This window comes from Mastomys coucha, unplaced genomic scaffold, assembly GCF_008632895.1.
Source record: "Mastomys coucha isolate ucsf_1 unplaced genomic scaffold, UCSF_Mcou_1 pScaffold6, whole genome shotgun sequence".
Lineage (NCBI taxonomy): Eukaryota > Metazoa > Chordata > Mammalia > Rodentia > Muridae > Mastomys > Mastomys coucha.
In genome coordinates this window covers 19,134,970-19,150,744 of record NW_022196912.1, presented here as the reverse complement: position 1 = coordinate 19,150,744, position 15,775 = coordinate 19,134,970, and the positions used below count along the sequence as shown (strand labels likewise).

Below are 15,775 nucleotides of genomic sequence, written 5' to 3'. Positions count from 1 at the left end.
ATCTACATAGTGCTCAGGAGTCTGAAGCAGGAAGATTGTGAGTTAGGCCAGTCCAGGCTACACAGTTAGATACTATCTTAAGAATCCCATTTCTGTGTTGATTCAAAGCTAAAACCCTGGATGGCCTTTGCACTGAGGAGGCTGAGGGAGAAAGATCAGAAATTTCAGAATGTAACAAACTAGACTCCATCACTAAAATAACAAAGCCACGAAAAAATCTAAAACTTATTTCAAAGTGTTTCATTTAAAATAAAACGTATTTATTCCATTCGAAGTCATGCACTGTAAGCACATTGCATGTTATGTGATTTTGTGTGTGTGTGTGTACATATAACATGTATAATCTTTCTTATATTGCTCACTCAGTCCTAACATGTGCACTGGCTTGCAGATATCAATGAATGCTTGGAGGACAGCAGTGTCTGCCAGGGAGGTGACTGCATCAATACTGCGGGGTCCTATGACTGCACGTGCCCAGATGGATTCCAGCTGAACGACAACAAGGGATGTCAAGGTACATGTCTCTTTCCCTTTTATTACATACCTAGCTGTTCAGTTCTGCAGTGTTTCCTGACAGTAAGCTGTGGTTCCCTCCTTGTTGATTCCTATGTAACCGATGCCATTTTCTGTCATGAGTGTGTATTTCTGAGCTCTGTGTCCAGCATAGGCATCTCTTGCATGGAGCCACACTGGATTAAGCAAAGCTTGCGTGTGTCTTAGGCCACACTCTCACTATGGATAATTCTGCGCTCACTCGTGCTTTCTCGAGCCTTCCATTGCCCGGCCTTGTTAGTACTTGATTTGCTGTTATCTTTTAGTTTGTTTGTGTCTATCATGAATGTATTTCATTTGCCTCAAAGATTATATTTGTCCTTTTTATAATGCCTGCTTTTGTCCAGTACCTACCATTGTCCTCTCTTCCAAACGAAGTTCATTAATGATTTAGTTAAAATAAGGAAGTATAGAAATTCATAGTTTCCAAATTCCTTATCAACGTTTATTCTCCCAAACAGCAATTTAGTTGACACAGGTGCTCATAAGAACGCAGTAATACAACCCAAGTACTGATATGTACCATCATAATAACTTAAACTGAACATTCACTGTTGGGTATCTCTTTCAATTCTTATAGCAACATGAAAGGTGGTTTTCCTTATATCCCATCTGTATGGGAATAACTGACACTCAGACACTAATGAGCTGAGATTTGAACCTACAACTTTTGTAACACAAGAAGTCAGTGAGGTTAAATGGTTGTGCTACAGGAAAACATATTGACTTGCTATTTGACTTTGGGATAGATCCTGTGTCCAGTGTTTTCAGCTACATCTTATGGCTGCCACAAATTTACCAGCACTTATAAGTCTTAATAAGTCCATGGTGTTGGAGACATTGCTCAATGGTAAAGGACTTGCCTAGTATGTGAAAGGATCACATGTATGTGCCTGGGATCAACACCCAGCACTAAAGGAAATAGATGAATGAATGAATGAATGAATGAATGAATGAATAAAAATGAATGTAAAAATGAATGAACAATTAACCAATTCATGCCTATTTTCCACTGAAAATTTATACTTATATCTCCATTTACATATGTTTATTTCTGATGTGTGAGTAAATGTTTTATGTTCCTCTGCCATTGTAGAATTGTGAAAAATATTCAAAGTACTAATAAATAAGATAATGTGTATGGATATTCTTTTCTTATTATTATTACTGTTGATTGCCACAAATAATCTCTCCCCTGATATGGTTACTGGTATGTTCCAGATAATATACTCTTGACAGAGAAGGTGCTTTCTCTCTAAGATAGGGTACTAGAGTCATATAATGCTTTCTTTGTATGCCACTGGCCATGTTTCCCTTTGTGTCATATGAGGAAGACATGGGCCTTTGCCTAAAAGGTCTTATAAGAATTAATTTCCTCATTGGTCCCCAGATTTAAATATACTTCCTGTACCTCATTTGCTATTAGGTATTTCTTTGCTATCATAATGCAATAACTGAAATTGGGTTTTTAAGTGTTTCCAGTGTGGAAATTAAATGTGCTCAGACTTGATGCTGTGGAGAAGGACCATTCAAGTTACACATTTCTGTCAAAATATTTCCATTTTAGAACTTTAAACAAAATTAATCTTGATTCATATAAAAATGCCAGGAGATGAAAAGAAAAAAAACTCAAAAACCTAAGAAATTTGAATCCTGGTTTTTATTATAGGCATTTTGGCTGAAAACTGATATTTTCTTTTCTAATTTCTTTTGGCTAAGTAGAGGTAAAACCAGGCTCAGTCCAAATGGCCCAAGAGCTCATAGTGAACATTCTATCATTCACTTCTAGAGTCAAATCCCCCAGAACTCGCTCAGTCATCTGACTCATTAATTGCACCATGTTCTCTCAGAACATAAAAGTCCTGTCTGTGGTTTGAGGTCAACTTTCAAAGATGTGACTACTCCAAAAGTATGGTGGTTAATGACCATCAATCATTAATAAATTGACTTTGCTCTTTGTCACAGTCCCTTTTCCAGAATAAGTGAATGGGTCAGCTTGAAAAACTTTGAGTCCAAATACATGACAGGCGTTTCTCTTTTACGAAATTAATTGTAATACGTGTATGTGTTCGTGTGTGTGTTTGGCCATGCTCATGCATGTCCACATGTGAAGGTCTGAAGACAACTTGCTGACAGGACAAGAGACTATCAGTTCTCTTCTTCTACCATGTTAAGTCTCAGAGATCCAACTTAGGTCATTGGGTTAGGTGGCAAGTGTCTTCTCACTGATATTTCTGAAGCAGTGTGCTGTGTAAGGGATGTGTAAGAACCAGTTCTATTGCTCATTTTCTCCTATTAGGCTGTTTGTGCAAGCATGCAGGCTCACCTCCCTTTGAGTGCTCCCTTTTGCTCTGTCGCTAGAGGCAGCTCTGTGTTCTTTCTACTCTGTCCCCCATTCCCTAATCTGATGATTATGTCAGTGCTCTGTTGAGAGGTCCTGGTTTCACAGCTCTTTTTAATGCTGAAAATGTAATGGATGGCAAAGTTACTACCCAGGGTCCATTGTTGAGTGACCATGTGATAGGCATAAACTTTGGCAGCCTCACCTAGTGTTCTGAAGTCAAGACTTTTTTTTTTTTCAGTCAAGAGTGTGCTTACAATTTTTCTTTGTCCCAAAAACCTAATGGTGATGTGCAGGCAATATGGAAATTCCACGTTAATAGTCTCTTCAGGAATGTGGCAGGGTACGCAAGAGATTCAGAGCACACTTCAGTTTCACGTTTTGACTTGCACATGCCAAACTGAATTTCTATGGCATTCTGGACCCATGAAAGAAATCCAACTTAAATATAGTCTGGCTTTCAGCTCAGAGTTACTAGAGGCATAGCTCAGAAATGAATGCTTCAAGAAGTCCAATCCAAATTGAACGCATATGTTTCTCTAGCTCCAGATATTCGTGTTGTTCTTTTTTAGCAGTTTCCTGGAAAAGAGTCTGGGAATTCGCCTCTGGTTCCTGTCGTCAAACTTTTTAGACAGTTCCTTGCTAATCAATGACTTCTTTGAAAACAAAATATTTGTGTACAGTGTTTACAGCACAGAGCTGCAAAGTGTTGGTAGCTTTGAAAGGGTTTCATCAAGCCAAAGAGTAAAAGCAAAAAGGAAATCTTAGGGTGCCTCTAGGGCTTGGCAGATGAGCATGCATATGGTATTAATGCTCAGGCCACCTGATGAAGGTGATACTAGATGCTGGATTGGAGGAGGAGGAGCAGAACCGGAGTCAAAACGAAAGTTAGGATTCAGATTGCCTGTGTAATGGATGATCAGAAGTATCAGAGGCCTTACAGAAAAGGAAAAACCTGAAATCATACTGAGAAATAAGCAAGTATGAAATGAGTTGCATTTCCTTGTCCTATATGTGAAAATGATAAGAGACAAACTTTCAAGAAAACAGGGCTGATTTTTGCTAATCATTCTTTTATTTTCTGTTGACTTTTAAAGTTAAAAAGTTAACATGCAAAGTAGTGGATTTCATCATGGAGGTTTCATACATACTTTGTGCCGCATGATCCCCACATTCCTCCCTGGCCTTCTTGTCCCTGCTTTCATGTTTGCCCTGCCCCAAGCCATGTCTCTTCTGCTTTCATGTCATATGCCTTCAATTGTGCTTGCTTTTCTTTCCCTTTCCTTTAAGATTTCCCCTCTGTGGCCCCTTCCCAGTTTCATGACTTACACTCCCACATGTACATGTGTATACATACACACAAATTAAGGTCTAGGGTCCCCATATGAGAACAAACATGCTGTATTTGTCATTCTGAGTCTGGCTTATTTCTCTGAACATAATGATTTCCAGTTCCATCCATTTCCCTGCAAATGCCATGATTTCATTTCTCTTTATGGCTGAATAAATTTCCATTGTATTTATATATACCATATTTTTTTCTTTTTACCTATTCATCTATTGATGGATGTCTTGGCTGGTTCTATTTCCTAGCTATTGTCAAGTGTAGCAATACATACAAAGGTATATATATCTCTGTGGTGTATTGACATAAGAATGCTTTGGGTAGATATTGATTCCCAGTAACGGCATACCTGGATCATTTGATATTTCTGTCAACCTCCAGGTTTGTTTCTATGGTGGCTACAACAGTTTATACTTCCACTAGCAGCAAATAAAGGTTCCTCTTTCTCCATATCCTCAGAAGTATTTGTTGTCATTTGTTTTCTTCATGACAGCATGTCTGATACACATGAGATGGAACCTCAAAACAATTTTAATTTTCAACTCCCCCCCCCCGTGAACAAAAGCATTGAATGATTTTCCAAATATTTTTTCCATATTCATATTGTTGCACATTCAGGTCGTTAACCCATTTATTGACTGAAAGATTTGTTTGTTGTTTGGTTTCAGGTTTAATTTTTGTAGCTCTTTATTTGGTCTGGGTAGTAAGCCTTCTGTGAAGAGACTTTCTCCTGCTCTGTGTGTGTCTGTATGCTGCTAATTGTTTCTTGAGATGGTCTGCAGGTTTCTTTCTTTGTCTCAGCAGTACGTAAGCCAAGCTATGTGACTTACGTGGCTGTGGAGAGATATAAAATTCAAGGCTAATAAAGAAAAGCAATGAATTGTAGTTGTTACAAGTTCTTCTACAGATGAATTAGCAGGACAAGCAGAGGAGCCTCCAGAAAGCCTGTATAAGCAGAAAGTGGTGGTGTTTTATGGAAAAGAGAGATGTTGTAGCTCAGCATGTACTAAAAGCCACCAGCACGAAGTCATGTCTGTACTGGGTTAAGCTATGCATAGGACTTGATTATTCTGAGAGTCATAATTGCCAGGGGCCCATGCTATTCATCAGGCTTGTAGAGGGCGCTCATAAACAGTTGAAACAAACATGAGCTTCTAAGAAGAAATATTGAGGACTTCTTTAGTAAAAGGCAAGAGAGACCCTAAGAAACTTCAAAAAGATAGAAAGGGACATGCTTGGAGGACTGAGGACGTGTCATCACTTTTGATGTCAGTTCCCTAAAAGAACCCAAGCCAATTACTGTTCCCTCAGTAGAGGAGTAATATTACATTTGTGGTGGGTTAATACTTATGACATTATTGATATACAACATGAATGGTAAGGAACTCATAGTTTACACATCCTGACCTCCTCAAGGAGCAAACAGTGGGGAGAGACACAGATAAGCGAGCCAGCCAGGAGTCCACAGTGCACAAGCTGCTGCATGAGCCAGTGCTACTGTGAATAGGTGAGCTGCCCCTGGGTTCCTGTGTTGTTGTTGTTGAGGACACTCTTGGCTAAAATATTTAGAACTGGTTTGAACGAACATTTTGCTTTCTAACTCCCCTTGTTAACAGTACATAGAGTGCCTTTGTCACTCTGGTGTGAGAAGGACAAATGGAACAAAAGATGCTAACACACTTTGCCCACGCCATCAGCTGTTTATGCATCTTCATAATATGGCCACTTCTGGACATTTGGGTGTATGTTAAGCATTACAGTAAACACTTCACCCTCACTAATTCCACCATCACAAAGTCTGGCCATCTTTTCCTTTTATTTTATTTCCATTACTCATTTTTGGTGAAATATAGATTGAAATTTATTTCCAATATAACCAGCAATTATTTATGGAGTGGTGTTTATGAGCTAAACTGTATACAAGGCATGTCTGGCCTTGCCCTGAGGAAGTCTACATCCTGGGGATGGAGAAGTGGGTGTGGCAGGCTCCAGTAGAGTTTCTCATTGGTGTTTGCTTCCCAGATTGTTGATTAATATTACTCAAGGGTTTGGTATGTCTAAAGCTCTGGGTTGAACCTTGGAGACTTGGTATTTTTACAGGTTGACCCAGTTGAATGTCCGCTGTCATGTGGGTCACCCTAAGTCCTAAGTCTGTTGTCCCATTTGACAGTTCAACTTTTCTTGATCTCTTATGTAGACAAATGCTATATTTGGGTTACAAAAGAAAAGTTTACTTCTTTCAAGACTAGATTTTGCCTACTGTATGACTGGTGTTAGTGAAAAACAAAATAGATCTCTTTTTAAATGTTTGTAACTCTCTTTTCAATTGCAGACATTAATGAATGTGCACAGCCAGGACTCTGTGGACCTCATGGGGAGTGTCTAAACACGCAAGGCTCCTTCCACTGTGTCTGCGAACAGGGGTTCTCCATCTCTGCAGATGGCCGTACATGTGAAGGTAAGGGAACCCATAAGGAAATCTATAACATGAAGAAGCTGAGGTATGGCTTTCTATAGGACAGGCAACAAGACTGTAAGACTTAACACAGTATTTGTAATTCAAGGCCCAAGGCTTCTGTATGTCAAGGTGACTTGAACTGGAAAGCATAGCTCAACCGTTTCAGCATTTACAGATAGAATAACCTGAGGCTGTAGGGTGAAAATACCCACAGATAGTTGCCATTCTACACTAATGAGTGAAGTCTTTCAGAGCTGAGCATTCTGGGTAGACACCCTGATGTGTTTCCTGTTTCCCTTACCCTTTGTGTGGGTCATCTAGTTTATTCTGTTTTTAAAACATAATATCCTGGTTGATTTCTCAGTACCATTGGAAACAGGGACTATCCAATATTATGCCTCTCATCTTCCTACCTCTAAGCCAATGGTTCTCAACCTTCCTAATGCTGCGACCCTTTAGTACAGTTCCTCATGTTGTGGCAACCCCCCAACCACAAAATTATTTTCATTGCCACTTCATAATTTTAAAGTTGCTAACTTATGAATTATAATGTAAATATTTTTAGAAATAGACCTTTGTCAAAAGGGTCACAACCCACAGGTTGAGAAACACTTCTCTAAGCCAATCCATTTCCTTACGTGTCTACATTGTTTATGTTCTCCAAAGGTTTATTAGACTATAAGACATTTAGACTGCACCAAGTCCTGTTTGTGGCCTCTGAATGTTTGCAGGTTACTGTACTGGCTGTTAGTTTTATGCTCCTTGCGACATTATAGTTTGATAAATAGTAGAGCAATCCATCTGAGCCTTTTTAAAAGTAAGCTAATATTGCCATGATCCTAAGTCCATTGTGGCTTTTCTTCTTCTCTTTTTAAGATCTGGGTTATTGAAACTTGACTGCATTTTTGAAAAGTGCATTGTAAATATTCTATTCCAGGCCTAAGCCATTCTTTGCTCTGAAAGTCTACTGCAGCAGGAAGTGTCTGCTCTCTTGCTGTGGAACCCGGCCGAGGACCGGCGTCCAGGGTCAGCTGAAACCAATTATTATATTGGGAGGAATAAACTCATCTTATAAAACGGAGATTGTTGAAATTGTTCTCCTGCTGAGCAGACAAAACATGGAGGCCAGATTTGGCTACGATGGGAGAAAGATAGTGCAGGGTGGAGCTGGAGCAGACAGAATAAAGGGTTTGGAAGGAATCCCAGGTGGGGAAATGGAGGAAGGCAGCAGCATGATGTGGGTGATGGTAGATTTACAAGGAACTCGGGCTTCGGGGCTTCGTGTTTTATGTGAAGTGTATGTGTGGGGCTCTGAGGCTGTTGTGGTGCTCAGGTTCTCCTCTGAGCCCAGAGGGGTGCTGCCTCACCTCAGCCAGCGGGGCAGATTCGCAGAACCCCACATTTACAGAAAGATGCAGGCTTACTCGGTTTGCTTCACTCCAAATCATAGGCAGTAAAGTTCTCCTCCCCTGAGACATGGTCAGAGTTACTGCGCCTGCTGGTTGGGTCACTGTGCTCAAAAAAGGGCAGAACATCTCCGTGAAGCTGTCGTTGCAAACAAACGGAGTGTTAACAGTGTGCATTCGCCTTTCAGATGTGTTCATTTTTCTCCCACCCTGTACCTTTTTGAACACTGATTTTTGCAAATTGGGAGTTATATAATTTCTCTAATCTGGTTGCAGCTCTAATTTGGTTGGTCATTTACTTGGCAAGGGTCTGACCTTAAAAATGTGTTTTTTAGAAAACACGTAATGCTTTGTAAGTCACTGGGCTCTCTTTGACACTTGCTCCATTCCTCCATATTCCCCAGACTGGACATTTTTACAAGTAATAAAAGGTAATTTTAGAATACTGCACCAATGTATGGAAGTACAGCTAATTATTAAACATGTCATTTTTTTCCTTGAATAAGTTCCTGAAGGATTTTGTTTTTAGGGATTAATCCAATACACTAAATTGGTCCAAGTTTTCTTTTGTTGGATTAAGTCTGAAACTTACGGCAATAGTACTGTCCTCATACGACCCCTGGCTGTGGTGTAGGACAAAGCCAGCTCATGTGATCAGGGTTTGGCAATGCAGCTGGCGTGCATAGTGTTTGAATTAATGCTGAATGATGGTTGGCACTCTTGGTCCACATCCATTCACCAGCTTCCTTGTGAGCAGCTGAAGCCATGTCATTGCTGGGAGTGACACACTTGTTTCAACCAGAGTAAAGCATCTAGGGGTAGTGCAAAGAAATTGGCTCAGCATAGCCAAAAATGTGGGGCCCCTTGCTTCATCTCCCAGATCTTGGGCAGTTGTCGGTGTCTGGCTTAATGACTAAATGACTATCAAGAGACAAATCTTCAGTTTAAAGGATTTGAAGCAGCATAGCCAGGTTTGTGGGGATTAGAGAGCATCTTCAGTCCTTCATCCCCTTACCTGGGTATGGTATCTGGGAACGGGAAGTAGAGTGCCACTCAAGCTTCAGGAGTTAGGGATCAGGATGAGCTGATGAGTTAGTTATTCAGTCATTCATTGAAGTATTACTGGATGCCTGTGCAGTGGCAGACATCACTCTGAAGGCACTGTATAGGCAGTTCTTGCTCATACGGAGCTTATATCGCAGGAGGGAGAAATCAAAGTTAAATAAGGGTGTATCCCATAGGATACATTGTTCATGTATACATAAATCATATGATTATGGTCTCACTCTGTGGATATATAACTAACCGCATGGCATAGCATGCCATATGTCATGTGATGAACACATTATAAATCCCAGAGTCAGGTTAGGAAACCCCAGGGGAGCAGGGCCCTTTGTCCCCTGTCCCTCCCTGTTGTCTCTCAGTTACATACAGTTCCTCTTCTGCTATGTTCTTTTCACTAGGTAACCAGAGCTCTTGTGTTGTGTAGAAAACAATAATGAATTTGCTTATTTCCCTTACATCACCATCTTATAACCCAGTTTACTCTATCCCTTCACTTTAAAACTCCTACTTCTTTTGCTCTTTAAGTGATTATTATTTTTTATTGTGGAATTCTCATTTGCACAAATGGTATTTTGCCACGATGTTCACCAGCAAGCTCAGGTAATGGCTTCATCAGCATTAGCAGAACATGTGTGCATAGTCAGGAGGCAGAGGCACTGCGAGCCACCAGATTCCCCCCTGGAACCCTGGGAAGAAGTCTCTCCTGCTGCCTGACGTTGCCTCGCGCTGCCTCTGGCTTCATTCCCGCCATGTGTCAAGGCTCACTGAGAATTTGTGTTGTAATCCCGTGGTGTTTGGGAATATCACATGTTATTGGAGCTCGTGTGCCCTCCAGCTGACTCATATGATCCTAGAGCCACACTGCTTCCACAGAGATCCAAAGATGGCAGCAACATAGAAAAACACTGCTGAGAATGACAGAATGTAGGGATCTTTTCCTTCATCGTTGTCCTCCATTGGTCAGCTCTGCTAACTGGGCCCCTTACTCATGTTGAATAAATCCTTCATAAAATCCCATACTTCAGATAACATTTTCATTCATTCATTCACTCACTCACTCACTCATTCATTCAACAAACAATGTACGTTTGTCTATTTGTTTATCTGGGAATGATATTGCTGGGAATGAAACTTAGAGCTTCCTACATGCTAGGTAAGCACTCTATCACAAACCTATATTCCTCAAAAAACATTCAGTAAGTACCTACTGTGTGCAAATGGCAATCCTAAGTACCCAGAGAGCTTCAGAGACCACCACCTGAAACAGAACTCCATTTTTTGAGACAATAAACTAGTAGACAAGTGTAAATTATGCATGACACTGGGAAGGGATAAACTTGTAAATAAAGGAAGAAGCGGGATTGAGTTTAGGGACCCATGAGGTCTAGAGCCAGAGAGGAAGCTGGTGAGATGCTGAGGGAGTGTGGCAGAACTTGCTGCTCTGTTTCTCTAGGTGAACATGAAAAAAGGTATTTTGTGTTTGAGAAAAAGATCCATATTCAATGCCTCTTAATTTTAAGCTGGTCTTTGCTGTGTAGCAAAGCACCATCCATAAGTAGTCAAAGGTTCAAAGTGACAAGCAGAAGGCCTTTGCCTCATCGCTATCGTGAATTCTGTTCCCCACAGAGGAATAAAAAAAAAAAGCCATACAACACCGAGTATGAGCCCCTGTGTAAAGTGTGACCTTTGGCTGAATTATCCCAGTGCAGGCTCCATGATGACAGGCAACACACCTCTCCAGATGACTGCGAGTAGGAGAGGCTGGGGACAGGGCGAGGGAAGCGGGGCATTCTATGGAAATAATATAACCTCACTGGGAATCTACAACTAACTGCTCTTGGAAGCAAATTCTGCTTTCAAAACAGATGCATGTCTGCCATCGCTTCCCCTCAATGCCTCCTCCCTCCCATTCCCGTTGGAAAGAAAAGATCAAAGCCTTTCATTTTAATTCTTTGTTCTACTTCCACCAATAATGCTGCTGCTGTTATTTCTGATGTCTCATAATGATACTCCAGAGTGAAGAAGTGATGGCCAACTTGTCCTGTCTTTGTGACAATTCTGATACTGGTTGAGAATTTGAGATTGTCAAGACAAAGAGGGGATTTCTTACAGCATCTAGCTGTAAGACGTCTAGAATTTTCTCCTCAGTCCCACAAAATTAAATCCTACCATTGGAGACCTATAGAGATACTTCTTGGATACTAGTAACAAGCCACTCCATACTCACATATTCATCCAGAAAAGAGAATATAACAGTTGGCTTCTTGAAGCATATCAATGGTGGTGACAGCAATGTGAATGAAAGGGTAACTCCAGAAGTGGCTAACTTTGTCATCATTGGACAGCTCCACTCCAGAAAATAATGAACCGGAAGCAAGTGTGCTGTGTGTTTGACCTTGAGGTACATGTTCTCCACACAGTGTAGAACAGAAGTACACACCCATTGAGGAGAAGCACTGGAGCACCAGCAGTTTTGTGGCATAAAGGTAGAACTTCATATCCATCACTAAAGAGCACTATTTCTGACCCCAACATATATTACATCTTGCTGCTTGGCCAAAAGATTTTAAGCATGATGATGATGATGATGATGATGATGACGACGACAATGGTGATCAGCACCATCATCATCTTAAGATCAGAAACTGAAAAATCTTCTAAGGGAAAACAATTTGAGTGTTTTTATCTTTACTAAATGAAAAAAGGTGGAGAATTTTAACAAGGGGATATTCTGTCTACCACATGTAGAAGGAAAGAGGAAAAGGAAGGGAGTTCCATCTGTAAGGGCTGCTGTTCACATTCACTTCTCCTGGGAATGCACTTCAGCAATCATGAGTGAAAATGGATATTTAAGTCAGTAGGGGGAAGAGAGGGCTGAGAGCATATTGATGGAATAAACTAGCTTTGGGCCTAGTACCTATTTTTCCCATGTGTCGCTTGGTTGTGTATCAACGGTTTCTAGAGAAACTCATAGAAGCAGAAGTTTCAAAACTTTCTCAACATCTCTAGCATTTATTGTCCTTGGAGTGAGTGGTGTGTATGTGTGTGTGTGTGTGTGTGTGTGTGTGTGTGTGTGTGTGTGTGTGACCAGAGCGAGCAGAGCTGGAGCAAGAGGGAGAAGGAAAGGGAAAAAAATAATCTACTATCCTTTTACATTAGGCAAATCATCTCTTGATCAAGTCCTTACTTTCCTTGCTACCATAGATATGCATATTTCCATGCAATAATAGACATGAGATTGTCAAGAAGCAAAGCCAGCGAACGGGATCAGACAATGCGTACCTGGTACTGATGCCCATACAGGCACTTGGCACATGACCGGTACCACCCGTTTTGACAATTTTTTGGTGTCATCTACATTGAGAGGTCTTTTTAGGCCATGGGAAGTTCTCACAAGGTGTTTTCATACTTCAGAAATTGTATTGTCTCATGTGTCATGTTCGAAGCAGTTACTTCAGCAATTATGTTGGATTCCCCGAGCTAGTGGACAGGGAGTGGGCCCAGTCACAGCACTCACAGTGGCCAGGGGATATTCATGGAGTCCTCACTGACCCAGGCACTGTGCTAAGTGTACCATGCCTTTGCCTCATCTGACCTTCACAGCAAACCCATGGATGGGTTAGGTATTGATTGGTATGCTTTGGGCTGCAACTATGAGGACATTTATAACACTGATGAGGATTACAAAGATCTTCATCTCTCCTTCCTGGGATCTTTATCGGAATACTGTATCCTCCCAGAGCACTTTTCAAACCACTTTTCCTAGACTTCCTCACCCTTAGTGAATGTGGATTCCTTTTTCAGTGTCTGGCTGTTTCTGCCCCCATTGCTACCCTATTCTACGTTTGTGTGTGTGTGTCATTGCCAGACTCTCAGGAACAATTTCAGTTTTGCCTAGTGGTATATATGCCACTGGAAATAGTTAGGGGTTAGTCAGTATTTGGATGCATATAGTTCATCCTGTATTAGGAAACCTTTGTAATGAGATCACCCTAAGCCAAGTGTCGAGCACATTTGCAAAGTCCCTCTTTTTCTGTAAAGCTTGTCCTGAGTAATGGCCGGACACAGAAGTGATTGGACAGTTAAGTTGTGGAATCTAAGAGTGTGAAGTTGACCTCCTGCTCCTTCTTAACTGTGTGGACTGGGTAAGTTATTAAGGCAGTACTACCTCATTTCCCCCTGGATAATGAGGAATGTGTTACCTACGTGAGCTGAGTGTGTCTTGGCAACCATCAACCCAGAGTGAAGCCCAGCCTATAGACTGTGCTCCATGACTGTGCTCCACGACTGTGCTCTTTCTACATCAGTGTTTCTTACAGGGATACTTTAGACGCTGGCATTTAGTCACTGGCATTTATTCAGTCACTGACTTTGTTCCATAGAAGCTAGGAACATTCTAAGCATGTTCATTTTGTATTACTGCTACTTAGAGACTATGGATCACACAGATTATGTGTTTGTTTGTGAATGAAATTATCAGGAAGTTCCAGGTCTAGGTCTAGGTCTGTGTATTGATGATTACTATCTCTCTCCAAAGTTAAAGTCGTGTATAACGGAGCATAGTAATTAATTTCTATATTATTTGCTTTAATCTTCCATCTTCTATGTCCCCTAAGAATTTCGCATAACCAACGCAGCTTTTCCATCCACCCACTAAATGCTTGCTGTTTTAAATTGTTTTGTGTCTCGATTGCTAGTGAGGCTCCACTCAGCACTGTGCTTCCTCACCCTGAAGCGCTGGGGCTATTATTTCTAGAGGTATACTGTCTATTTTCTGTGGTTTTAAAATTGATCCTTCTTAGCTTCTACTGGAATATAGAAAGAGAAAAATTCGAGTAGTAAAAGAAAAAAAAAAAAAGGAATTACTTTGGCCAATTTTATGGTGCCTCTGGGGCCTACGTGTCAAAAAGATGAATCTGGGCTTTGATATGCTTGGCCTATGCTGAGGGCTCTCTCCCAGTCCACACTGGCTGCTCAGCATAAGCAGTGGTGTAGGAAAACAAAGCATACAATGTGGCTTAGAATTTAGAATATGACCTTGATGCTCTCAAAGCAGGCTGGGATAAAGGTGTAAAACTATTAAATTAATACAGGGGAGATGTAAATGTCTACTAATAGATGAGTTAAGGCAAAGTAACACTACATTTATAAAACTTAAGATGACATAAAAATGCACACGTATAGTCCATGTGTTCTGTCTCTTGTGGAGCCATGAGAGTAGATATGTGCCGTTTTCTGGTGTTCTTGAGAGAACTGAGCAGCATGCATGTAGTTTACAGTGGGACCTAAACTCTCCATTTTCTGTGATCATCCTTTATGTGATAATAAATGTATGATTTGTTAGCCTATAGTGCCCACAGGATAGAAAAATGGTCTTATTTTTTTGACTTATGTTGTCCTTTTAGATTTTAAGAAATATTTCTTTTCTGTAACAAGTCTAATTTCTTCTCATGCACCCCCCCTTCAATAACTTTTCTAGTTTTTATACGATATTATCTTAGACTTGGTGGAAAGAAATAGGAAGAAAATGGAAAATGTGCTTTTACATTCAGAAATATATATATGTGTGTACACATATACATATATATATGAATGTATATATATACATATATACATATGTATATATATATATATATATGGTTTTTTTTCGAGATAGGGTTTCTCTGTGTAGCCCTGGCTGTCCTGGAACTCACTCTGTAGACCAGGCTGGCCTCGAACTCAGAAATCTGCCTCCCAAGTGCTGGGACTAAAGGCGTGTGCCACCACTGCCTTGCCAGAAATATATTTTCTTATTTCTCTGGAGAAACACAGGCAATGCACTATATGGGTGGTTTGTTGTTGTTGTTTTGTTTTGTTTTCTGTTTTTGTTTTCTTTGTGTGTGTGTGTGTGTGTGTGTGTGTGTGTGTGTGTGTGTGTGTGTGTGTGTTAAGAAAATCAGTTGGTATGAGAGTTCACACAACTATAATTCCAGTACTCCAAAGGCTGATATAGGAAGATTTCCACAAGTTTTCAGTAAGCCAGAGGGAAATGCTGTCTCATAATAAACAAAAACAAAAAGTTTTGTGTCATTAAAAAAACATCCTACTTTGTGAGCTTAATTTTTTTCTTCATTGTCTTAGATACTCGCTTTTGATTTTTTTTTTTTTTTTTTTTTTTTTTTTGTATGAAATAGCAAGGTTTTGCTGGACCCAGAGAGACATCTGGCCAACCTGTGCTTCTTTCCCCAGGCTGTGCCCCCTAGCTCTCCTCTCTGCAGCACTGCTCGCCAACAGAAGATCCTTGCCAAGCACAAAGTGTGTTCATTCCAAGCTATTTAATAACACAAATGACCTTTCCAGATATACAGCCTGAGACTTGCAAGCTCCCTCAATGAGGAAAACCATTAGGGTCAGACCACTTCCCCTGTTCTCTTGGTCATTCATGGAATGAGCTTGTCAGTATGGTTTGAAATGTAATCTTGATGCGTACTTTTTAGATTTTTTTTTAAAAAGTGAGCCTTGCAAGACTTCATTCATGAAAATGCTCATTCCTGACCTCCTTTGGTTGAGACAGAAATGAGCTGTTATTTATCTGTCTTCTTTGTATTTAGCTTACTGTGGAGGAGAAG

General features: G+C 40.5%; 1 protein-coding gene across 8 annotated transcripts in view; it reads left to right on the top strand.

The window, feature by feature from the left end:
• The window catches only part of Ltbp1 (latent transforming growth factor beta binding protein 1), a 408,370-nt gene that overhangs the window by 335,113 nt on the left and 57,482 nt on the right, over window positions 1–15,775 (top strand). For all 8 annotated transcript variants that reach the window (XM_031357859.1, XM_031357857.1, XM_031357858.1 and 5 more), the window contains 2 exons: window positions 392–514; window positions 6,571–6,696. In XM_031357859.1, the coding sequence (XP_031213719.1) occupies window positions 392–514; window positions 6,571–6,696 (249 nt within the window). The remainder of the gene's footprint in view (window positions 1–391; window positions 515–6,570; window positions 6,697–15,775) is intronic.